The sequence below is a fragment of the Leptonotus elevatus genome, chromosome 5, assembly GCF_054856555.1.
Source record: "Leptonotus elevatus isolate MCC_2025b chromosome 5, RoL_Lele_1.0, whole genome shotgun sequence".
In the NCBI taxonomy this organism is placed as follows: Eukaryota; Metazoa; Chordata; class Actinopteri; order Syngnathiformes; family Syngnathidae; genus Leptonotus; species Leptonotus elevatus.
Window position 1 is genome coordinate 19,667,360 of NC_141243.1, and position 25,525 is coordinate 19,692,884.

At 39.6% G+C, this 25,525-nt stretch overlaps 1 protein-coding gene across 4 annotated transcripts; it reads right to left on the bottom strand.

Annotated features, from left to right (window-relative positions):
* Positions 1-515: 515 nt before the first annotated feature.
* msi1b (musashi RNA binding protein 1b) lies at positions 516-25,525 on the bottom strand. Of its 4 annotated transcripts, none has more exons than XM_086075920.1 (15): positions 25,238-25,524; positions 24,965-25,005; positions 24,490-24,571; positions 24,267-24,351; positions 18,613-18,654; positions 16,894-16,986; positions 11,964-12,012; positions 11,382-11,464; positions 9,999-10,116; positions 8,120-8,200; positions 5,550-5,606; positions 5,306-5,365; positions 3,250-3,383; positions 2,455-2,500; positions 516-2,375 (listed from the first exon to the last, which is right to left on the bottom strand). In XM_086075920.1, the coding sequence occupies exons 1-14, from the start codon at positions 25,294-25,296 to the stop codon at positions 2,459-2,461; spliced, it is 1,026 nt and encodes a 341-aa protein (XP_085932046.1). In that variant the 5' UTR covers positions 25,297-25,524; the 3' UTR covers positions 516-2,375; positions 2,455-2,458. The 4 variants fall into 4 exon arrangements, with proteins under 4 accessions (XP_085932046.1, XP_085932045.1, XP_085932048.1 ...); XM_086075919.1 differs by having other exon boundaries at positions 3,250-3,404; positions 25,238-25,523; XM_086075922.1 differs by lacking the exon at positions 5,550-5,606 and having other exon boundaries at positions 25,238-25,525.

Genomic DNA, 25,525 nt, shown 5'->3' on the forward strand with positions numbered 1-25,525 from the left:
AAGGAGGCAGTGAAAGGGGCACAGGTTGGGGAGAAGCAGACTGTACATGAAAACAAGCTCAGAAACACGGAGACTCTTGTAGTCACAGCAGAACTGCTAATATTCGAAGTCGACAAACATTACAGTTTGTAATTAAAATTACAAGAGAAATTGAAAGTTTTGTTGGGCAAAATCTGGAACTGGGTGAACATTTACTAAAATTAACATCCTGTGGAAGCACAACCTGATTTGACAGAGGTAAAATGTTAAATAGGATAAACAACAATTTGTCTTCCGAAAAGTATTTCCCTGTGCTTAATGAATCTAGATAATGCAGAAAAAAATAAAGTTCTGTATTTTTCTTAAATGTGGATGTTTGGATTCTCACCAAATGTATTGGGAATATTTTAGAATAGCACCCAATGCTGTACAAAGACAGATTTAATATTTTAAAAATGTCATCTTCAAATATTGTCTACAAAATAAAAATTTCTAAACATTAAGAAAAAAGTTGATGTGCAAAAATAGCCAATAAGTGGAATGTTTTAAAATAATTTATTAGGAAATTTTAAAAAGGTTTTTATTTTCTCCAAAGAAATAACATGACAGGAAAGTGAAATTCTGAAAAGGTTACAGTATTGACATTTTTTTTTCATCAAAGACAGCATCAAAAGTAGCTTGCAGCAGTTTGAGTGAGTGTATATGAAAATATGACAATCATCTATTAAATGTGGAGTGCTTTGTTCTTCTGCCCTTTAAATATTGACCAGCCAGTGCAACATCCTATTCACTTTGTTCATAATTGTTTTGGTCTAAAAACAGCCGTCACATTGCTTTAGCTGTGACCTCCAGTGGATACGCGTGAGGGATGTAAAGGTGACTAGGAACAGCCACCTTTAAAAAAAAAAAAACTTTGACAAATCTGTTGATGTAGTATTAACTCATTCAATGTCATTCACTGCCATTGACGGCTATGTATAACAAAAATTCATTTGAACTATTTCTATTAATTTAACATATTTTTACTATTGAAGTCATGCAATTAATTACAATAAAAAAAGATTATTAAAAATTAGGGGCGTCATGGGATTACATTTTTTAATTGTAATTTTATATCTGTTCCAAATGTACAATTAAAAAAATTCTAGGTTTTCATACTCTTGTTAACAAAAGTGGATTTTTTTTTTTTTAACTAATAGAAATAGTTAAAATACATTTTTGACGTCTAAAGCCGTCAATGGCAGTGAATGAGTTAATTAAAATTTCACATTTGCAACAGAGGTATTTCCCGCAACCAAAAACAGCATATGGTGCATATTGTATCTTAGCTCAACGTTTCGGGAATCTCCTGTAACACACAACCAGCAGAGAGAAGCGGCAAATCAGCATGTTTGTGTCTGTGTGTGCGTGCACGGCTGCTCAACAGAATACTCCTTCATCTTTTTTCGCAAACAATATTCACATCTTAAAAATCACAGTTCAACAACAACATGACCAAGTAAGAAAACAGCATGTTTTTTCTTCTCCCGCGTAAGGAGCATTTTAACGTGCATGCGTCCCCACTCCTCCCCAAAAATTCCAAGAAAATAAAGACACAAGCTCCCTCCGCTGATCTCACAGCAGCTTTTCAATGAAATAAGACTCGAGTGACAGAAAGAGAAATGCCTAAACAAATGTATGGCTGGTCTAACAATGACAGACGTGTGTGGAGTGAGATGTTCACAAAACTATAAAACCGTCAAAGTTGCCAACATGTAAAGATTGACGAGAAGAAGCAAACTTAGCGCTTCTCCAAAGCCTCCCAGATCCTAAAAGTAGCTGCCCCCGCCCTTGAAGCCCCCAACAAAAGTCATATTTACACTATTTTACAACATAGTGCAGCTCAAGTCGGTCAACTGTGTAACTGCGACCAATGACCTGCTTACTTGCTTCATGTATAACAAGATTTTGTTAAAACCTACCAAGATATACACGTTGTGACACATTTTCAACAAATAGAATTGATCACAAATTAGTTGTTAATATTCATTATGAACTTCGGACAGTTTTTTTTTTTGCAGTGCAGTTCGTAACCTTCACTTGGAGATTCAGGTTCAGAGGTCAAATAACCTGGTAAGACAAATTGCAGCCATCGCTCAAAACGGCAACATAAAACATCGTCCCAAAAAAAAAGTAACACTAAAATACAGCATCTGTGTGTTTTTGAAACATTTCAAAGAAGGTTGATTTTGCTGAGGTGCCAGTAGTTGGCTGGGTTGCTGTGATGTGTGTGCGTGTGAGTGTGAGAGATGGGGGTTCAGCTACCCCCGCCACGACAAGTGGACAGAGCTCGGGCCAGATCAGCTCCAAAGCACCTTCAGCTCTCTCCAGCTCTCCGTCCGTCAAACAACTCTTTACTGAAATGCAAACAGGCCGCATTGGTCAGAGGTCACATGCAATCACCAGGCCTCGTTACGTGTACATACATCAACTCACATTCTCAGTGGTAGCCGTTAGTGAAGGCCGTGGCGATCAAGGGGCCCTGTGGGAGGAAGCATGAAGGGTTCACGTTCACTTCTTTCAAAGCTGCAGCATTTGGCTACGAAGGACATTTTGTTTTTCTGTGTTGTGTCAAAGTATGAGTTGTTTGAAGGTTTAAATTACCATAACCTAATTTACGTTTGCCCATCAATGGCTTTTCACATTATATGTTGGCATTACGCTACCAGGCTTTCATTAGATTAAATTAAAATATATGGTTTAGTTGACCATCGTGTTTGAATATAAAATGTTTAATTCTCTTTTTTAAATCCATCCATCCATCGATAAATCGATCAATCAATCAATCAATCCATCCATTCATCAATCAATCAAAAAATCAATAAATCCATCCATTCATCCATCCATATATCCATCCATCCATCAATCAATCCATCAATCAATAAATAAATCCATCCATCAATCAATCCATTCATCCATCCATCAATCAATAAATAAATCCATCCTTCCATCCCTCCATCAATCAATCAATAAATCAATAAATCCATCCTTCCATCCATCAATCAATAAATCCATCCATCAATAAATCCATCCATCTATCATCAATCCATCCATCAATCAATAAGTCAATCCATCCATCCATCCATCCATCAATCAATAAATCCATCCATCCATCAATCAATAAATCCATCCATCAATCCATCTATCCATCCATCCATCCATCCAATCTCTTCACTGCTCATTCACTTGTCCAAACTTGACGGACGGTTTGTGATGTCGGTGGTATCTCACCCCAAGGCCATGGCTGAATCCAGTGCTCGGGGCGGGACTTGCAGCACTGAGGTAACTGCTGACTGCCGACTCCTGAGCGGCTGTTCCATAAAGGTCCGCCATCGGGCCCGGGCTGCTGGTTCCCAAAAATCCAGCTGTGCGAGATGGGGTAGAACCTGAAGGTATTGTAACAACAACAGAGTCAAGTTGCAAATGACTTTTTTAAAGGAGAATCAGACTAAAATGTTTTTTTTTTGTTTTTTTGTGTGCACATTACTATTTTCAGGGAGGGAATGTTAAAAATCAAATCATGGACGTTGTGCGTGTCGTGTGTTATCAGCGCAAAGTTAAAAAAAAGCCAGCATTTGTGATAACTTGCAAATCTGTGAAGGCACACTTCATGCTGAAAGGAACGTGCAGGTTGCTGCCATCCAAATAACGTCTGTATCATAAGAATGTGGCTTGCCAGCAGTCCAGACAAGTCTCCCATTGAAAATGTGTGGCACATTATTTAGTACAAAATATGACAACGGAGACCCTTGACTGTTGAGTAACTGAAGTACATCAAGCAATAATGAGAAAGAATTCCACCTACAAAGCTTCAACAATTAGTATTAGTTTTAGTTGCCAAATGCTTATTGAGTGTTGTTAAGCGGAAAGATGACGTAACCCGGCGGTAAACATGACCCCGTTCCAGCTGTTTTTGGAATGTGTTGCAGGCATCAAATACAAAATTTGTGTATACTTTTTTTTTGGGGGGGGGGGGGGGGTTGAACAGGAAATATATTGTGTTTTTAGTGTATTCAACTATATATACAGGTAGGTTGGGAAGGATTTGCAAAGCATTGAATTAAGTTATTATTTAATGTTAAAATATTCCAAATTCATTGGAATTGGGGTTTGTATAATGTTATGGGAGTTTTCTGAATGTATTGATGGAAGATTATCCCTCATAATTGCTCAAACTGCTGGAACAAGGTTTCTTGTTAAGTGGATCCTTTGGTAACAATTGATGCAGGTGTTGAATTAAAGAGGCATCTTATTCATTAGGGGTGTACCCAAAAATCGATTCTCATAAGAATCGTGATTCTCATTTAGTACGATTCAGAATTGATTTTAAATGTCCCAAAATCGATTTTATTTAAATTATTTTATACTGTCTTGCCTTTGTGTGTGTGTGTCTTTATTTGGAGCGCTGTTCATGTTGTACCCGATTTGGCCACTTAGGGGTTCCACGCGGTCTAATACACTGTTAAGTTGTAGCCACATTAGAGAGTAGAAGGAAAAAGTCACAATCAAGTTATTCCAATAAAAGTTGTTTTTTTGCAGCGTGGAGCCGTTCTTTTGAGTGATAAAAGTGCCGCGAGTAGCGCGCTAATTAGCATTAGCGAGTCAGACTGGAGTCGATCATTACAATTCCTTGCACATCTATAGATTGAAGCAAAAATCATTTTGAATCAAAATCATTTTGAATCAAAAATCGTTCTTAATCGAAAATCGATTCCGAATCGAATCGCAGGCCCAAAAACCGGAATCGAATCGAATTGTGAGACATTCAAAGATTCCCACCCTCTATTATTCATCTTAATTTCAGTGTGAATGTATAAATGCATAAATGATCAATGTTCGATCAATGGTCTCTACCCTTATAGTGTCATGTAAAAAGAATTAAAAAACAAATTAAGTCTATTGCTCAAATTATGGACAAATTTGGCACTGAAGCACTAAGGACCATGCTAAATTAAAATCTTTATTATTTTATCTCCTATTTTTGAGCCCATGAAATTTGAGGTAATGTGCACAAATTGCTCTAATTCCTAAATTATAAATGACCGATGCTTGTGAAAGGAAATATATAAAAATAAAAGTCCGAACTTCACATCTTAATTGAGTTCAAATCCATTCTGGCGGTGCCGGCAAAATAAGAAAGGAACCTAACCAAATGCTTCTGGAGATAGTGTTTTCGTTTAAAACAAACTAACAAATAAAACCTCGCCACACATAAAGGCAAAGTGAATACTTTACAATGATATGAAGTAATTACGGCCAAAATGGCAAACATTTTCGAGACTCTTACCTCTGACTACTGCTGCCGCTGCTGCTGCCGCCATTGGTCCATACGCTGTGAGGGGAATGGCTAAAGACAGAGAAGGTCCACATTCAAAATGTAAAATAAATATTAAAACATGACAGTGTAAAAGATAAAAGTGCATGTGTGTGTGTGGGTGCGTGCGTGCGTGCGTGCATGTGTGTGCGCTAGTGGGGTGTGTACCAAACTGGCTACGTGCTGCTTGTAAAGTCTGAAGGAGGGATTAACTGACCTGTGAGTTCAGGGGGGTGGGGTGAAGTCAGAAGGGGAGTCCTCTCTAAGTGGAACTCTAAAACAGAAACATCAGAGTGATTTTGAGTCCTAGACTCCACCTTGGAGAGGCACGCAAAGGACAACACATGGGCTGGAATACACCCCGGTGGCGAGGGGTGGGAAGTGCGGAGAAGTCAAACTACAGCATGCAGGACTTGAGGAAGGAGAAGCAGGATTTAGTGGATGGTTCAAAAGTACATATTCAATAAGTGCAGTTGTGCTCATAAAATTTGTTAAAAGAGGATTCAAATCAACTCATTCACTGCCGTTGACGGCTATAGATGTCAAAAATTCATTTGAACTATTTCTATTAGTTTAGCATTTTTGGTACATTTAGAACAGATATGAAATTTGACTTAACTCATGATTAATCACAAATTTTATATCGGTTCTAAATGTACAGTAAACAAATTTTGCTTCTGGGTTTTCATACTCTTAACAAAAGTGGGGAAAAAATGTTAAACTAATAGGAATAGTTCAAATTAATTTTTGACGTCTATAGCCGTCAATGGCAGTGAATGAGTTAAACTATAAGGCCGATCATTAAATAAAAAGCAAACAACGAAAAAATAAAATAATGAGACATTGTCCATTGAGTCATCAAGTCATATTAAAAAAACATTAAAAAAACAATATTTTAAAAATGATGCCATGGTATATAAGCTTAAAAGCAGAACTGTACATATCGTACAATTCACTAATACGGACTGATGATTGATGTGTGTGGGAAAAAAAAGGGCTAGACAATACACTGTACCGCCTTTCATCTCAAGGGATATGTTCCAGACACACCCGGAATAGGTGAAAATCCATAACAGACAGTAGACAGGCCATGTCAAAAACTTTTCTTAGTTTTACCCAAATGTAAACACATTTAAACTTACAGTATTAAAGCATTATAACACATTGTCCATGTATTTGCACATGCAAAAAAAAAAATGAAGCAAAAATGTGAACGATTTGTAATGTCTGTGTGCCTTTAAGAGGCGGGGCCAGCCCTGATAGGGTGGCATGTGACGACAGCAAATGTGCGTGTGAGTGTATAGGTGTGAGCTGTGGCTGACAGCAGTTTCTCCCCGAGTGTTGTCGTCGTGTTTACGTATTTTACTGTACTCACAGCACTCAATAAAAAAAACGGACTAGTGCATCAGCAACCGTCACTCTCCTTTCCTACATGTAAGGGCATTACAGTAGGTGGGTTCTAAACTAGGCTGTAAACTGTAAAAACGATTGCTTACAAAAAAAGGGAGCAGGGGTGTGCACAATAGATCGCCATATAGCGAGGGAACACTGCACATGTCTGAACACTTTGTCACATAATTCTAACACACACGTTCACAAGCAAGCGAAGCAGATGCGAATCCACTCCCTGATATTTACAAGCAGCAATTCACACCCTCGGTGTAACTTGTTTCTGTAAAGGCATGTTTTTTTCTTTTCAGGAGACGCCAACATTGGCGTAGTTGTTCAACCATCAAGATTGCATCGTCAAAGAGAGCAAAACATTTTCAACACTTTAGATTGGTCAATAATTTGTAAATAAGTAACACCCGTGCATGCGGACTGACCAATAGAATAGATTAGAAACAAAATATTAGATTTACAAAATTGTGACATAATAGGATTCGGCTATACGACAGCGATATGTGACAGTGTATTGCTTACACACTACACACTATAGTAAAAAAAAAAAACTCTTGAAAAAATTAGCACTATTCATAATGCAAGCTCAACTAATTTGCTGCCTAAAGAATGTGCAACGTCAGCTAAGGGAATCGGAACGCTAACAAATCCTACAGGCAGCATCAGCATGCTTATATATGACACTGGCATAGAAAAAAACACAACATTTAAAGAGAGATTAACGATAATATATATATATTTTTAAATCGTCGATTAACTCATTCACTGCCATTGACGGCTATTGACGTAAAAAATTAATTTGAACTATTTCTATTAGTTTAAATTTGTTTCCACTTTTGTTAACAAGAGTATGAAAACCTAGAAAAAATTATAATTATATAATAGTTAATTACTTAAAAAAATAATCACCTGACGCGATTTAAAAAAAATAAGAAAAGATGAGTAAAAATTAGGAGCGTCAGGTGATTAAATCATAATTAATTGCATGACTTCATGAGTTAACTCACAATTAATCACACATTTTATATCTGTTCTAAATGAATAATAAAAAATTATAGGTTTTTATACTCTTGTTAAAAAAAGTGCAAAAATATTTTAAACTAATAAAAATAGTTTAAATGAATATTTGACGTCTATAACCGTCAATGGCATTGAATTAGTTAATTAATTGATTTTCTTTTACTACAATCAATCAAGCACATTTTGTCAAATGCCTTCTGAGGGTTGAATAGGAGTTATCTTGCTTTTCTTTCAAATGAACCCTCACCAAGTGAACCCGAATGTGTGCCGAATCACTCTTTTCTATTTCAGTCCTGCTTCCCACTGAACGGTTGTGAAAATCAAATTACCATCACGCATCATGATGTGAGTGGGTGTTATGTTTACCAGGGAACTGGTAGGTATATCCGGGGGTGATGCCTGCGTAGCTTCGACTGGTGTAGGTGGCAGTCTGGAAGCTCGGATAACCTGTGGAGAAAACATCGGGGATGGAATTGACATGCAATAACATTCACAGTATGAGATTATAACTCTGCGGTACACGATCAGAAATATGAGCAAGGCACTGCAAAATAAAATATAAAAAAAATAGATGGGCTAGTGGTAAAAAGAAAGAACGATAATAATAATAAATAAATAAATAAATAAATAAATAAATAAATAAATAAATAAATAAATAAATAAATAAAACAAAGATGATCAGAGTGGCAGCATCTCAGCTGACTTTGTTCCAGAGGTGGGTGCACTTACCAGCCAATCACAAAGGCACATACAGACAAACAACCAATAACAATAACATTCACACTTAAGGACAATTAAGTCAACAAAAACCCACACAAGCCCACATGACCTTTACACAAAAAGGCGGAAACTCCCAGCTTGTGAACTGTAAGGCGGATCATGTGCCAAGGTCACCATGCCGCCTTAGGAGAACCATTTCTCCCTAATTTGTTGGAATTTAGATGTTTCTGGGGTTGGTGAAAGACTCTGGTTGGTAACCCGGTGGGTAGTAGGTAATGTCTGGTCGGTGCTGGATTTCACTTTCCTTTCTTTGATCCTTCCTCGGGTCTCCTGACAACCTCACGACTAGCTGGATTCTGAAGTATTCGGTTTAGGTGAACGGTATGGGATTTTTAATAGGTTTTAGGTGAACTAATGAGTACACGCTCACATGCACAAACATACACACGCACATGCATATACTCACGCACATACAAAAAAATATATATTAAAAAAAAAAGAGAGCAATGATGTGTCAAATCTGTAAAATTACCGGATAAATACTGAGCTCTCAAAGAAAGAAAGAAAGAAAAAAAGGAGAACCATTTCATTCAAATTTTAAACGGCATTCTGGAGAATATATTACACATTATTTGTATCTATAAGGGATTTTTTCCTTTGTTGATACTCCACAACCTTTGATGGAAATTGGAAGGTGACGAAAGATGGATATTGTTGTCTTGTTAATCCTGGTACATGTGATATTCTATACCTGTCACTTGTTTCTTCACAGGATAGTCATACAGCTAAGCTAACTGATTTGAAAGCAAATCAGTAAATAAACTGCAGTTATCTAAATGAACAGTAGGTGGTAGCATTAGTATGTCTAGCTAAAAAAACGAACAAGACAGCCCATGTAAACTCTGAGATCAGTCATTTTGAATACTTTGACTATGTCCCAAGACTTTATGTTCTAGGTAGGTAGTGTGAGGAGGCAGAAATGCTAAAAGGCTATTTAACTACTTTTAGACATTCATGCATGTTTTATAAAAGATTTACAGTAAATGTGTGTCACTCAAGGGACTTTCTAAGCATTTCAAATGTGGGGCATATTTAGGTCAGATGATGTCCTGATCCTGACTTGGCATTCATTTGAAATAATGAAAATGTTAAAATGAATGAATGGCCATTACTATAAATTCATATTGATTTGGTGTTATATAAATGACATTGAATTGAACTGTATAATTTTTCCGCTATAAAAAGGCATCCAGGAATCACTAAATGAAGCCGAAACTCTTCCTATAAAGCAGTCTATCTTGGCACCCTTGCCACCTCACTGGGTGACTTCTGAAGTTCACATCAAGATGATCTAAGCTGCATGGTGGTGAAGCAGAAGAAGTAGTTAAGGAACCCAGCCTCCTTTTCACAATGTCTCACGTGACCTTCAAAGCAGCTAAGGTCACGAGTGCAGGAATAGCTTTTAAGCAGCACAGATGAGAGAACAGCTACGAGATCCTTCCTGTTCTGATCAATAGGAACCTACCCAGCATACCAATCCCCAGCATGAAGGCGTCCATTCCATAAGGCATCACCCGAGAGCGCCCCCTGGCCGAGCCAGTGGGGGACATCACCTCCTTGGGTTGAGCTTTCTTGCACTCCACCTGTTTCCAGGGAAAACACAGTTAGGCAACTTGTTGACACTAAATTGCAAGTCCAAATTAGTGTTAATTTTGTCAACGAAAACTAAACAAAAATAATTTCGTCAACACACTTTTTTCACCGGACTAAAACTAGACGAGACTGGAGTAAAACCCTCATTCATAAACAATAGGTGGGACTAAATAAGTATGCATTTCCGTCGACTAATGAAGACGAGATGAAAATGTACTGCACTGCATAAAAACTGGGCTAAAATATATGGACATTTCAGTTCATGAAAAAAAACGAGACGTAAATGATCTCTCTGCTAATCTGTCACTGTGACACTGTCGTGTGACACGACCTTTCAAATCTGCAGCTAGCGAGTGCAACATGCACAAACACATGGGACAGACAGATGAGGTGGATTCATGCTGAAAGGTAAAAAAAAAGAAAAAAAGAAGGTAAATTATAGTTATAATGTAACATTAATCCAACGCCTATAACATTCCAACTATTACCGGTATGTTAATAATCCGTCCGCTAACTGATCGCTAACTTACTAGCTCATAGCATGGAGCCATAGTAGCCACTTGTTGATATACTGACTAAAACTAGATAAATAAAGCGCTGTCAAACGATTACAATTTTTAATCAGATTAATCACATCTTAGAATTTGGATGAATCACGATTAATCGCTTAACAAAAAAAAGCTTTTTTTATCAACATTTTTCCCGCCAAATTTGAAGAGCACCAGGTTATGTGTTAATTGTTTTGACATTCAATGTTATGAGGATGTCTTCACCATTTTTTGATCCACTGCACTCGCTCATCCTCCTCTCTTTCTAATCAGTTAATTAATTGCATAATTAAAAATGGGGAAAAAATGACCTCAATATTTTGACATGAATAAATATTCTAAATGTGATACGCAAACATTTATTAAATGCTTTACTTTAATGCATGTAATTATGTTTATTGCTCAAACACAACCTGCGCTACTTTAAATGTAGCTATCCACTGTCACGCTAAAGGATCATCTATGGTGAAAATTAATAGTGCGATTAATCTGCGTTAATTCATGATTAATGAGATAATTTTTGGTTGATTAATTAATCAGTTAACGCTTTAACAGCACTAAAAATTATGTTTTCTTGGACTAAAATGCTAGCTTTATAGTTGACTAAAAATGGACTAAATAAAAACGGGGTGAGGTTGACTAACTATGATGAAACTGGACTAAAACTGAGACTAAATTTAAAAATGGCGTCCAAAATGAAGTCTCACCATTTTGTTGTTAATCTCATGGAAATGGATCTCGCAGACTTTCTCCACCACATCCTCGTTCTCGAACGTCACAAAGCCGAACCCTGAGGAGGAGGAGGCAAATGCATGAGGGGGAACATTTCACACAATAATAGAGCTCAGACAGTATGCCTTTATGCACACTGCTACAGCTAATAGTCCAGAGTAATCAGTTGTAATAGCTGCTTAACCCCCCTCAGTCACACGCACGCGCATATGCGCGCGCACGCGCACACAGACACTCATCCACCCCTCCCTCCCTTCCTGGCCAGAAGGCCAGGGCAAAGCTGGTAGGTAGGCTGTCATAATCGATCAATCCCAGGGTGGGGAGGAGGTGCTTAAGGAGGCTTTATCCTGATCCTGATTAACGGACTGGCTAATTAGACTAGCCCCGTTTGTCTCCTCTAGCTCAGCCCACAGGAAGGAGCTCTGCAGGGTAGGAGGGGGTGGGATCAATAGCTATCCAGGAAGGACTGGAGGAAGAGTAGTAACTTGAGGAAGAGGTTAAAAGGAAAGGTAGGAGTTGTGGGGAGTGAACAGAGTGAGGAGGTCAGCCCGTCTCACCTCTGTGTCTGTTGGTGGTCTTGTCGAACATGAGCATGGCATCGTCGACCTGGAGGGGACAAACAAGACGGTCAGTTTTACATGACGCTCTCGCTCCCCTGCCACACGGCATATTGCCTGACCTCAGCCCTTCTCAAGTTCTGCAGGGAGGCTCTGCAACAGATGGACAGACGCAAAGAGAAAGAGGAGGAGGAGGAGGAGGAGGAGGAGGAGGAGGAGGAGGAGGAGGAGGAGGGGGGAATGGAGGCAAGCGGCAGGTTATGAAAGAAGAAGCAAAAAGCGGAAAATATGGAAGGCCTTGCTGGGTATGTGCCCAACACACATAATGGGTGGCATGCAAAAGCTGGAAGTCACTGCTAAAGCGCCTGCTCACAATCCTCCTCACAGAGCACATAATCTGCCCCCTTTCTACCCTCCAAAGTTTGACATTCCCATAGCAACTGTGCAAAAAAAGTGCTCATGAAAGGGCCCAAAGCCGACATCAAATATGCTTCATGAATGCAGTAGTGGGAGAGTGCCGGTGAGACAAAGCGGGACACAAAGAGAGAAACCAAAGGTGAATTTTGGAGGCAGGTGGAGCCTCGATGAGAGAAGGGGGAAAGGGGGGTTGATAGGGAGAGGAACAGGTGGAAGAGAGTACACAGAGCTGTAAGAGAGTCGCAGGAAGGAAAAAAAAAAGATTGGGTCAAAGTGGAAAGGGAGGAGAAAGAAAGGACAAAGGGAGAGGGAGAACAAAGAGGCCTGGAGGTTTTGTTTGTTGGCACACTCAGCCATAATTCCTTCTCCTCTTCTCTTTTTGACCTCTCCCACCAGTCCGGCCTCTCTTTGTACAGCATAGACAAGTACAAGTACAGGTGTCTATTCTATTCATACACAACCAGAGTTTCTGATGTCAAGGTCGACCTGCACCTTTGCTACCTGTTTGCGTTCACTCTAATCTAGAATAACCTTCTTCTTTTTTTTAAAGCGGACACTCAGCTTGGCCTCAAGATACTTAGTTTACTCAAAATTGCTATACATTTTTTTGTGTATAGATCTTTTTATTCAGAATTTTCGAAAAACAGCGATGTACAACATACAACAGGCAAAAACACCAAAAGATGACCCACATTGTAACAATTTTAACGTATGCCTCCTTATATATATATATATGGGTAGAAAATAAAACCCAAAACGTAACTGTCTAAGACTTCAAAATTCTTACTTGACGCATAAGTAAATAAGAAAAAATGTTGTTCCCGTGACCAGCTTCTTCTTTTTTTTAAATAAGTTGAGCCAGGATCGACCCTACACCTTTCTGGTTTGGCAGCGCAGAACGTTCTAAGTGAACTAAAGATCAGGGCCACCGGCACACCTCAGGACCATATTTGAACGCTTAGGAAATGATGCACACAAAACGCTGACCTACTTATTCAAAAAAAAAAAGAAGATATATATTTTAAATATAGCACAATATTAATACGCACACACTAAACCCGTTTTTTTTTTTTGCCCTACACACCTTGCGATTTACTTCAACCTAAAAAGAAAATTTCTGCACAGTGATATCTTCTATGCACCCCACTAGTCTAATTCATGTGTTTGTTGAATATGAATTAAGCACCAAACTCCACACGTTTTTATCCATCTGAAGGGGCGGCCATTTTGCGGCCCAGGTAACAACCAATCACGGCACACCTATTTTCTGAGTTTGGTTATGTGATGTTTGCAAGCTGAGCTGCGATTGGCCATTACCTGACCAACTATGTCATGTTCAGTCAACAGCAAGTGGCAAAATGGCCGCCCCTGAGATGGATAAAAACAGATGGACGTTGCTGCTTGATTTATATTCCACAAACGCTATACTAACCAGAATAATATGTTTAGACTTGTGTGGCTGCATAGAACATATTATTGTACAGAAAATTCTTCAGTTGACTTCCCCTTTAAGTCTGCGCATGAATAAACATTTGGTAAATGAATCAAGAGTGTGCTCTTGATCTATAATAAGTGCACTGGATGCTGCAGTGGGTATGATCCATACTGACGCGTACTGTATGTGTATGCCAACAAAGAGCGGGCGGGAGAGAGAGAGTGTGTGAGTGTGCGTGGAGCCCCAATGGCAATTTGCCTGCAGAAAGGTCAAAGGTGAGTGAGGAGAGTTAATATGAAAGCGGACCTCAAATCATGGCATCCCTCCACCTAAATGTTGGCCTATCACGTGGAGCAGGGGTGCTCAAGTTGGGTCCTCGAGAGCCCCTATTCCAGCCCCTTTTCCATGTTTCCCTCCTGCAGCACAGCTGAATCTAATGATCAACTAATCGGCAAGTTTTGCAGAAGCCTGATAACGATTCTGATCATTAACTCATTCACTGCCATTGACGCCTATTCATTTGAACTATTTCTATTAGTTTAAAAATTGTTCCCCACTTTTGTTAACAAAAGTATGAAAACCTAGAATTTTTTTATTGCACATTTAGAACAGATTAAAATTTGTTATTAATCGTGAGTCAACTAGTGAAGTTATGCGATTAATTACAATTTTTTAACAAAAATCACCTGACGCCCCTAATTTTTAATAATCTTTTTTTTTTTTTTATCGTGTCATGCAATTAATTACGATTAAAAAATTAAATCTAAATCACCTAAAAAAAAAATTTTTTTTATTTAACTCTTTCACTGCCATTAACGGCTATAGGCATCAAAAATTGATTTGAACTATTTCTATTAGTTAAACATTTTTTTCCCAATTTTGTTAACAAGAATGTGAAAACCTACAATTTTTTTACTGTACATTTAGAACAGATATAAAATTTGCGATTAATCGTGAGTTAACTAGTGAAGTCATGCGATTAATTACAATTAAAATTTTAATCGCCTAACGGCCCAAATTTTTTATACCTTTTTTTTTTTAAATTGCGTCAGGTGAATACAATTTTTCATTGTAATTTATCACATGACTTCAATAATTAACTCATGATTAATCACAAATTTTATATCTGTTCTAAATGTACAATATTTTTTTATAGGTTTTCATACTCTTATTAACAAAAGTGGGAAAAGTGTAAAACTAATAGGAATAGTTCAAATGAATTTTTGACGTCTATAGCCGTCAATGGCAGTGAATAAGTTAAAAAAAAAGATTTAAAAAAGAAAAGATTATTAAAAATTAGGGCCATCAAGCGATTAAAATTTGTCATTGTAATTAATCGCATGACTTCACTAGTTAACTCACGATTTTATATCTGTTCTAAATGCTTTCATACTCTTGTTAACAAAAGTGGAAAAAATTTAAACTAATAGAAATTGTTCAAATTAATTTTTTACGTCTATAGCCGTCAATGGCAGTCAATGAGTTAACCATGTGTGTTGGAGAAGAGAAACATGGAAAACAGGCTGGATAGGAGCTCTCGAGGACCGAACTTGAGCACCCGACATAGAGCATGCTCTGCCTGTTTCATCGACTCAAACAAGTTTGAGGCCAAACGAGGTGCCTCACATCTGTGTCAAGACATCCACGACACACTTTGTCAAAGAGTTGTGATCTCACAGTAAACAAAAGAGAGGCCAGAAACTCCGCAGTAACAAGCGGGAAAAGCATCCCGGAGTCTCTTGTTTTAATGCCGCAAAGTGTGTTAACTTGCACATCATTGCTCAATATTTCAAACTGTGAGCACTTTAATGGTGTGCCGCCGGACAATATTCCCTCTTCTCCTTTTTTCCCACCTCTCATCTTCCCTGTTATCCCCTGCCCATCCCTCTCCGCACTCCTTTGTCCTCGCCATGACGGGACACAAAAGGTCCAGTGAGGCAGTCTAATCAGGAACTTCCATGGATGGCTGGAGCCCACATTTCACCGGCCATCCCTCGATATCTCTCTCGGCGAAATTCATCTCGCCGCTATGATTGAGATGGGAGCTAAGGGAACCAGGAGGCCGTACCTTTGGCACCGAAAATAATGTGACACCCTGTTGGAGATATGATGGATAGCAGACAGTTTTCACAGGTTTGACTTTGAAAAAGTTTGGAAGATTTGTGTCCACCTGTTGGTGAAAAGTTTGTTCAAATTCCCGTGAAAGCGCCTGTATGGCGGGAACCTAAATTCATAAAATATTAGCCTGTCTTTGTCGTGAGCTTTTGTAAATCTCCCCCACACCCCATCTTTGCCCCACTTCCCTCTTTTACGCCTCCACAAACCTCTCAATCGAGCCCTCCCTCTCTTTGCGGGCCCATCATCTATTCTGCGCACTCCGCTTCTGAAAAAACACCACTTTTGTGTGGAAAGATATGAAAAGTCACCAACACTTGTAAAAAAGTAGCCTCTGGTCAAACATTTAGCAAAATGTCAAATGAATCAACTTTATATAAATTATTTCTCAACTCAAGTTGACCCCCACCAAACACACACACGCATGCAAACACCCCCGAACTGCACCTCGTCCCTCCTCCTTCAGAACAAAACCCCCTTACCCACAGAATTACTTAGGGACAATGGGCAAGCCAGGTCACCACGGTAACGGGTCAGGAGGGGGTTGTGGGCAGGAGCAGCTGTTACATCAGATTAATTCAGATTCTGATAATCCCTCCTCCTTCCCCACCATCACCATACACTGGCCACAAAACTTTTTCACCCCCCCACCTCCTCCCCTCTGCACTCTTGCAGGATCCCCCAACTTCGCCTGCTGCTCCCGCGGGCCCTGAGGAGCCTCTCAGCCTTTTTAGTTTTCCCCGGCGAGCCTCTCCAACAAGCGCGCTTTTTTTCCCCCCCGCCAGCGTTCTCACCTTCCACTTCACAGTAACTCCTTCGCTTCCAAGCACTCGTCGGTTTTCTCTGGTGAATTCATTTGCGATAACTGGCCATTGTGGCGGAAAAGGTGATTTGCATTACGATGACTTTGTTCACCTCGGCATATCGACCAAGGCTGCGAGAGCAATTCCAGCAATCACTCACCTTCCCAAACTGGTCGAAGTATTGCTTGACATCTTCGATGGTGGTGTTCACCGACAGGCCTCCCACAAAGATCTTCTTGGTGCGAGTCACTAACTGTTAAGAAATGATAACAAGAATTCGCTAAAATCTCTTTTCACTAACTTCTGTTCTGTTATTGCATTTGATAATGTCAAGGTCAATTCTAATTGGAAAATACATTTTGGGAAAAGGAAAAGCTTTCTTATTGTAACACGTCCTGGTGTTGTAATTTAAAGTAATTTAAAATTTTCTCAACGCACGATTAATGCTTGGAAAGCCTGTACTGGAAGAATTCCACACGTCCACATGAAAATTTTACAGTAATACATTTAATAATAACGCATATATTTGTGGAGATTGGAGTTAAGTCGTATTTGATCATTTAAAAAATGTGCAGAATTTATTTCATGTTAAAGATGAGATAGCTCTTGCTATGAAAAGAAAAATGCACCGAGCTGTCACCAACATCTTCGATTATGCCATCTGGTGGCAGAAAAATGACCTCGACACAAATCAATATCACACTCGTTTTTACGAGTACAGTACATCTTTTTAATTTTAATGAATTATGAAATTATTGTATCAATGACTAAAAGTTGCAGCCATATTTCTATTAGTTTATCAATTTTTCTACTTTTATGTTAACAACAGTATGAAAACTTAGGGAACTTTTTTTATTGTAAATTTAGACCAGATATAACATTTGAGATTAATTGTGTGTTAACTATTGAAGTCATGCAATTAATTACGATTAAAAATGTTAATTACCTATAAACATTTTTGAACAACAATTACATATCCAAAACCATCCTAAAAAAAAATTTATTTAGCTTTTTGGTACAAGTATATGAGTACATTTCAGCCTTAACACACTCACTGGAAGAAAAAAACAAACATCTCACATACTCATCCGTTACATCAGTTTTGTATGTGAGCTGATTTAATTTGGAAGCCACTTTGTGTGTAGCAGACACAAAGGCCTGCTTGGGTACAGCCTGCACTTAACACCTGTAATTATTTGGGGCTTTTCGAACAGGATTGGTCACACGGCAGCAGGACAAGCAGCATGTCACCAAATAATCTATTTTCTTTTTGTTAGACTGATAAAAAAAAGAAAGAAAAGAAGGTTCCATAGAGATTGTTATGGCTTTTAAAAACATCTGACCAGAAGTTGGTTGCCTGGATGCATTTCTGTTGGTGCTTAGTGGGAAAAGAGATGAGCCAGATTTACAGCTATGACACCGGACAGCATGTTCTCACCACGGAGCTTCATTACAAGCTCCTGATAGTATTAAGTCACACAGTCTGCATAAGAAGTAGTGCTTCTCTCAATACCATTAATTCAGCATTTTATTTAGCTCATTAATGATTTAATCTAAAAAAATATTTATTTATTAATTTTCACATTCCTCCAATGGTGCAGATTTTCATAAAGTACTATGTACTTTATTTATTTTTTTTAAAAGAGAGAGAAATAAATGTCTCTAAGTTATTCTTAACTTAGTCAGACGCCAACTCGGCACGCCACAAAATCGTTACGATGAGGCGTAGTGCACTTTTAGGTGCTATTACTAAAAATAGATCACCAAAGTTGTGAGACTTGATTAATGAACAATCACATAACGGTTCACATGACGTGCAAGCTATAACCCAAAATAAGTGCCTGATAGCTCCATGAATTTGATATTGCATTTAACTCACCTTAGGCTGAGCCCTCCGGGGAAATGCGACTTTAGGATCAATCTATAAAAGATAATACAGAGACAGAGAGGTCTGTTAAAAAAAAGTGACGTGTCGTAAAGGGGTGTTGCTGGCCTGCCGGGTGCACACACATGCACCATTATCATTTTGATAATCTTATAAATTAACATTTCAATGCAATACCTGTTTTGTTAATCAGTGACCAAAGCCATGCAGGGATGTCCTTTTTCTGTTTCCAGCCTTTTTAATAAAGATAACCTTTGGCGATGGAAATTGATCAGATTGAATTGATACCATTATCGATTCTGCTTATCATGCTATAACAAGTAGTTCTTGAATAACCAGTACTTTATTGCAAACAGTCTGCTGGTAAAACACAGGTAGGTAATATAGGAAGAAAACACCATACAATTTATATGACGTCGTTTTGAAAACACGGGTCGTCTGTGGAAAAAATTTGGAAGAAAAATAATTTTCCTTTCTATCGTTCGGTCTTGTTCGAGTTCGGCACTGATTGGCATCCAACAGTGAGAAACACAACAATAACAATAATAATCTTCTTCTTTTTTAATGGCTACATGCAGAAAAATGGAAGAAAGCAAGGGCTACTTTTATTCAACATTAATGTGTTGATAAGGCAAATAGTAGTAGTAGTAATAGTAAGAGCAGCCGAATCACATTCAGAACCAAAACATTTGCATCCTATAGTAAGCTGCCAAATTTTAAAAGAGTGACCTCAGGATCACTCATGTGATATCTTCATTAATAAGATCTTTAGTCACTACATTGTTTTGAAGAGAAATGGCACTATTTTAGCCGTAAATACTTTATTTGCATCTTTGCATATTTAGAAAATCTCTAACATACATAAATGTATTGCCTCGTGAGCAATGTCAATTTTTATTCATTTATTTATTTATTGGTCCACTGAAAAATGGATGGCAGGCCGCAAATGGCCCCCAGGCGGTAGTTTGGACACCACTGCTCTTATCTAATCAAACAATTTGTTGCCTGTTTTTGATGAACTGCCTGATATCAAACCAAATCAAGTTGAAATAAGCACAGGGTACATTTTAAAGTTTAAGAAATTTAAATCCAAACAAATTTTAAATTTAAGTTTGGGATGCCCACCAAAGTAAGTTATGAGAAAATCATTACAAAAAGCCACAAATAATGCAGAAACTTTTGAATGCCATAGACAAACCTTGATTGTGCTTTTTTATCCCTATGCGTGTGTGTGCACGTGTGTGCGTGCGCGTGTGTTGCGGCGCTCAGGTGGAAAGCCTGGGAATGTCCAGCGAACCCCTGCCTCTCTCGTCACCACCATGTGACATGTGAGCTCCTGGAATCTCACACGGGTAGCACAATCACAAACCCGCCTCACCTCCGTGAGGAGAGCCTGAGAGCAATCGGGGGAAGTGTGTCAAGAGAGAGAGAGCAAGCGCGAGAGGTGGCCAGGTCGAGGAAGACAGGATAGAGGAGAGGGAGCTGTCAATCACACCACAGCGACAGTAGATCCACCACATTTTGTTTGTTTGTGTTAGTTTGTTTTTGCCTCCTTCAGCTTGTGACGAAAACTACGCATGGCTCGTGAGCATCTTCTGGGTCCATTTATTGTTTATTATCCCCCCCCCAAATGTTAGAGAGAGCATCACACCATGCCATGAGAACGTCAATATAGACAGGTTGCATTTACGTACGTCTATACTGATCTAATAAAAGGTAGAGATCAACTAGACTACTCCACACTGTACCGCCGTTACACTAACAGATGGTGAGGCGGCACAGCGCTAAGATTAGTTTGCGACCGTGAGAGGGTAAAGTTAAACTACAGTACAGTAGAGAGCTAGAGCCTCTATGGTAAATCACATGCGTTTACCAGAATGAGGACGACAGCGTGTTTCTACTTGAATACGACTCGAGATTGCCACAGGTTTTTTGTTTCTCTTCTAAAGAGTGAGAAGACTAAAGGCTAAGACTGGAGGACCAGATGCAGAGTCTACTGTTTAGTTTCTATAGTGGCTAGACTACTCTGATAGTCACCTCCGGTCACCAACCCTCCTGATGGCCAACACTCCTGTGCACATTCAAAAACAAACAGACACACACAAACAAACAAAATCAAACAGGGCAGCACACAGCACATGAGCGGGAAGGAAATAGTGGACATTAAACAATGACTGTATTAATGGAAGTGATGTGTGTGGTGGGGGAAAGTGTTGAGAGATGAACGCAACATTTAAAAAAAAAAGAAAGAAAAAAAGTAGCACATTTTTCATCCCAAATAGTGCAAGCATGCAGCTTGAAGCCTCACACGTGCGGAGATGTGACCTTACTGCAAGGTAGGAGAGGTGAAGCCGGACGTCGTTGCGAGAGGTTTAGGAAATCAGAGCAATCCCCTTTTGCCATCTCAAATACACATCAAAAGGACGACACACACACACACTACAACTGAAATGCCAGGTTGTGTGATATACAAATGTATGGTAATTGTATGAAAATAATTGTAAAAAAAAATATATATATATATATATGTATATACAGTATATATAATTATAATAATTATTATATTAAAATAAATAAATAGTTGATAACAGATCATTTTTAATAATAACTCATTGTTAATTAATTAATAAAAAATAAATAATTAGCTAGTAATTAAAATAATAATATAATAAATAATTAGAAGAATTGTAAATTCAAATAAAATATAATACATAAATACATATTAAATAAATAAATAAATAAATATCAGTCCCTCTAAAACGAAAGCCAATTAAAAGAAATGGATGACGTTATCGGATTGAGCAGCCCAGAATTACGCAAATGTCCTTGGCACGCTGGGGGGGGGGACGGGGAGGCGGTGGGGGGTTCAGCCTACTAAAACATCTGAATTTTATTTAGGGTTAATTGGAGGCACTTTAAATGGTGGCAGGCGTGTGCTGACTCCAATTTAACATGAGTTTGAATGTGATTGGTTAATTCTGAACACAGCCACATGCCCAGTTCTGCTCTCCAACCATTTTATCTCAGTTGTTATTGTTCCTTCCCCCCATTTTTTTTTATTTACCCGCCCCAATTGTACTTATTTTTACGTCACATTATTGGTGGTAAACATTTGTATTTATTTATTTATCTTGGTCTCATTTTTTTTTCAAAAACCTGGCATTTCAAAAGGGACTTTCCTATCCACTGTACATCCTGGCAAACGTATGCAATAGTTTGGCCTGACATAGGAACACACTCCACGCAGCATGCTGATTGGGCAGCTCTCAAAATCTCTCGAGGACCAGCACAAGCCTGTTGACGACAATCCTATTAGTTAGGAGAGCCACGCTAATCGCAGACAGGGGTCGCTCCCCCCCGTCGCGATTCTGCCATGGCGCTGAAATTGTTAACGAGACCTCAAACAGAGCGATGTGACTGGAAACTTTGTTCAACAAATGTGCAGTTAGCATCGGGCTAACCCGTTTTAGAGATGGCAGGAAGCCGAGGGCCAACTCAAAGGGTAGCGGTTACACGATCTCCGCATTACACTTGCCACTATCTGTGCCTCAACACCAAGAGTAGCAATAAATTGTGTATTTGCTCGGCGGCTTCTCTGCTGTGCAAAGGTCCGCTCATTCCAGCAGCGCCCGAGCGATTCAGTCGGTCACAGCATGGCACATTCTTTGTGTTACCACTGGAGAACCTTTTCTCTCCCCTCGCTAACAGGATAACCTGTCTGTCTGACGGAGGGGGCGGAGGTAGGATGAGCGGCCTCCGAAAAAAGTCCTCCTCCAACCCCTTTGGCTGGCCTAGAGTTCTCTAACTTCAAAAGGTTAAACGGCTCCAACTACCACCATCCACTGCTGTGTCTGACGGAGGTTAAGCAACATTAACACTGCAAAAAAATATATAATAAAATCTTCCTCAATGTGCTTATGGTGAGACAGCAGGACTTAATGACCTTCACTCTCCTTGACTGTGCCTGTTTATACTGTCTTGCGGACGCCAAGAAATAATTGTAAATGATGTGCATTGTTATCGGCCTCTTTTTCTTTTGTGACAGAGCCATTCTTCAACTGTGGGGAAGCAGGGGGGGTCACTATGGAAACCAACCCCATGGCGATTTAGTGGCGTCCAACCATGGTGGCACAGCCCTTGTCCCTGCAAGTGACACTATAGAGCCCAAGGGATAACCAATAAAAAAAAAAAGGCACTTTCATTCATTTTAAACACATTTCTCTAGCCCTTCTTGAAGTTTCTGCCGCAAAATTTTCTCTCTAATTTATTCACTGTAAAAAAATAAAAAATAAAGTTTAAAAAACTCACATTTTACAAGGAGATTTTTTTGGACCAGTTTATTTAAATAAAAATAAAAAGTTACTCAAGCATTGAGGAACGAACCCCTGACCTTCAGTCACAGTATGTCGTTGATATTTGTCAACTGTGCGCATGTGAAGCCTTTTGAGACTCTTGTGCGATCAACTCATTCACTGCCAATGACGGCCATAGACGTCAGAGATCGATTTTAACTGGGCTGGCAGTGAATGAGTTAAGCGCTATATAAATATACTTGACTTGACTTGACTTGAGACAGCCACTCTACCACCTGAGCCATGCCACTCTTGCTGTTTGCCACTATACTGCATTGCTGGTGTGTCCAAAATGAGACCAAAAACCGGTTCCTTGGAGGTACAAGGATTCCGCCCGACACCACCAATATAGTAACACACAGCAAGAGTGGCATGGCTCAGGTGGTAGAGTGGCGTGTGAGTCTCCCCACATGAAGGTTGTGTGTTTGTTCCTTGAGTAGCTTTTTTTTAATTTTATTTTTTTATATAAACTGGTCAAAATTGACTTTGAATTTCTGAGTGAAAAAACGTGACTATTTCTTAAAGTAAATATGACTTTTTCTTTTTTGCAATGATTCGGAGCACATTAAGGGGACAAGAAGTACCCTCTCCTTATTTCAATATAGTGACCAACTCGCCGCCATCACCACTCCCACTGAAGAGAGAGAGAGAGGTGGGAGCAATGGTCCCTATGGCGACCAACGGAGTCGCATTGTTCCCAAACTGGCCCACATTCATCACTGACACACACATACACTCTCATGCGCGATTAAAACATCCCAAGTTAGGGTTGTGCAGGTGGAATAACCTGCCATCACTTTGGAAGTGTTACAAGGAGTTTATTTGGTGCAGCCGTCACACCTTGATGGTCTCAGGTTGCATTTGCCCGTTCTGCTGTGGAACTTTTATTCTGGAGGTCATTTCCACCCCTCGGGACAAGAAAAGAAAAGGCAAGACAGAGAAGAAAAGTTTGTTTCCCTCTGCGGAGAAGCAAATGCAAGAATGGCAAAGGGGGAAGTCACCCAGCTCAACTCCCCTTGTTTCTATGGAAATTGACACCGGGTGACATTTTGCTGAATGTTTGGCAGAAAGCAAAGAGATTGTCCCAAGTGTCTCCGCTGTCACTTTATCATGCAAAGCATCCCAATCTGAGGAACGGCGGCAGTCAGTCACAATGAACACCGAGAACATCGACCCATAGGAAACTTTAGTAAACATAATCAAATGCATGAACTTTAATAGCACAGTATTAGAAAACCCACTAATCAAACAGCGGCCAACGAGATTAGCCAGGGAACGTAAAGACAGAGAACTCACTGTTTTAGAGTCCAACTCATGCCTGGTTTGGGCCAGAACTTTATCCACGCCAGCCTGATCCACAAAGGTGACAAATCCAAAGCCTCTGCGGACATCGGGAGGGTTGCGGGGGGAGGGAAGCGTATTAATGACATTGAAAACTATGTCGACGCGTAATGATATGTTATGAGCAGTGAGGAATCACGGACGACAGATAAACTTTCAGAGCAGACGCCAAGCTCACCTCGAGCGCTTCGTAACCGGATCTCGCATCACCATACACTCCTTCACCTCGCCGTACTTGCAGAAGTACTCCTTCAGACCCTCTGGGACACAAAGCAACAACAAGGGGACACATTAGTGGAGGGGTAGTGCTGCAGAGAAGGAAATATGAGACCAATTTGTATTTTTCACCAAACAAAAGTAACCAGGGATTAAAAGGGATTAAGTTAAAATCACCAGCAAGATTCCTGTCATATTTTTTTTTATCGCATAATAACTAAATTAGGAATAACTCATTTTCACCAGTATATAAACCAACATGCAGAATCGTTTTTTGCCATACTACTTGTTAATAGGTGCATTCATTCAAGTCCAAGGAAAAAGTGAAAATAAACAAATTCAGCATTAGCAAGTGGAAATACTAAGAAATGGACATTTTCCAACAAGTTCATGAGTCGTTGCCTTAATCCACGCAGACATTTGAGAAGATCATGTACCTTGTGTTGTTTGCCAGCTGAGTCCACCTATGAACATTTTGCTGTGGAAAGAAAGAGAATATTCACATTTGCAAGCAGTGGGACTTAGTAAATTGAATATTTGTGTGCTCACACAGCACAAACAAAGTTGTTGATGAAACTGGAGGTCGGTGTATGATCAGTAAATGTGACATGAAGCCTCCCACTGTGGAGGTGTGTGCTCCTCAGCCTCCTCGCAGAATGCGAGGCTTGTTCAAAAACAACAACAACAAAAAGTTTTCTTTTTGAACTTACCAGGGGTCGTGAGGGGAGTCCGTAGTGGACAGGGTGCCCTGGCTCCCTTCCGTGTCCATTCTGTGTCCTGGTTGTGTGTGTGCGGTGCGGGTGCTGCGCCGAGGGTGTCCGGGGCCGAGGCGTGCGGGGGAACAGGCGGGCAGTGAGTGAGAGGCTCAGAGCGGGTTTGGCCCGTGGTGTCAGAGGGGAGCGGGCCAGATGCGAGCTGGGACAGACTCCACCTCCTCGTCGTCCTCCACTCCGTCCACGCTGCTGTCGCTCCTTCATCCCTCCGCCAAGGGACGAGGC

Coding starts and splice junctions, on each gene's coding strand:
- msi1b (XM_086075919.1), bottom strand. CDS start 25,296: ATGGACACGGAAGGGAGCCAGGGCACCCTGTCCACTACGGACTCCCCT. Junction 8,201..9,998: donor GCTGGGGATTGGTATGCTGG/GTAGGTTCCTAT, acceptor TTTTCTCCACAG/GTTATCCGAGCTTCCAGACT. Junction 2,501..3,249: donor GATTCAGCCATGGCCTTGGG/GTGAGATACCAC, acceptor TTCCTCCCACAG/GGCCCCTTGATCGCCACGGC.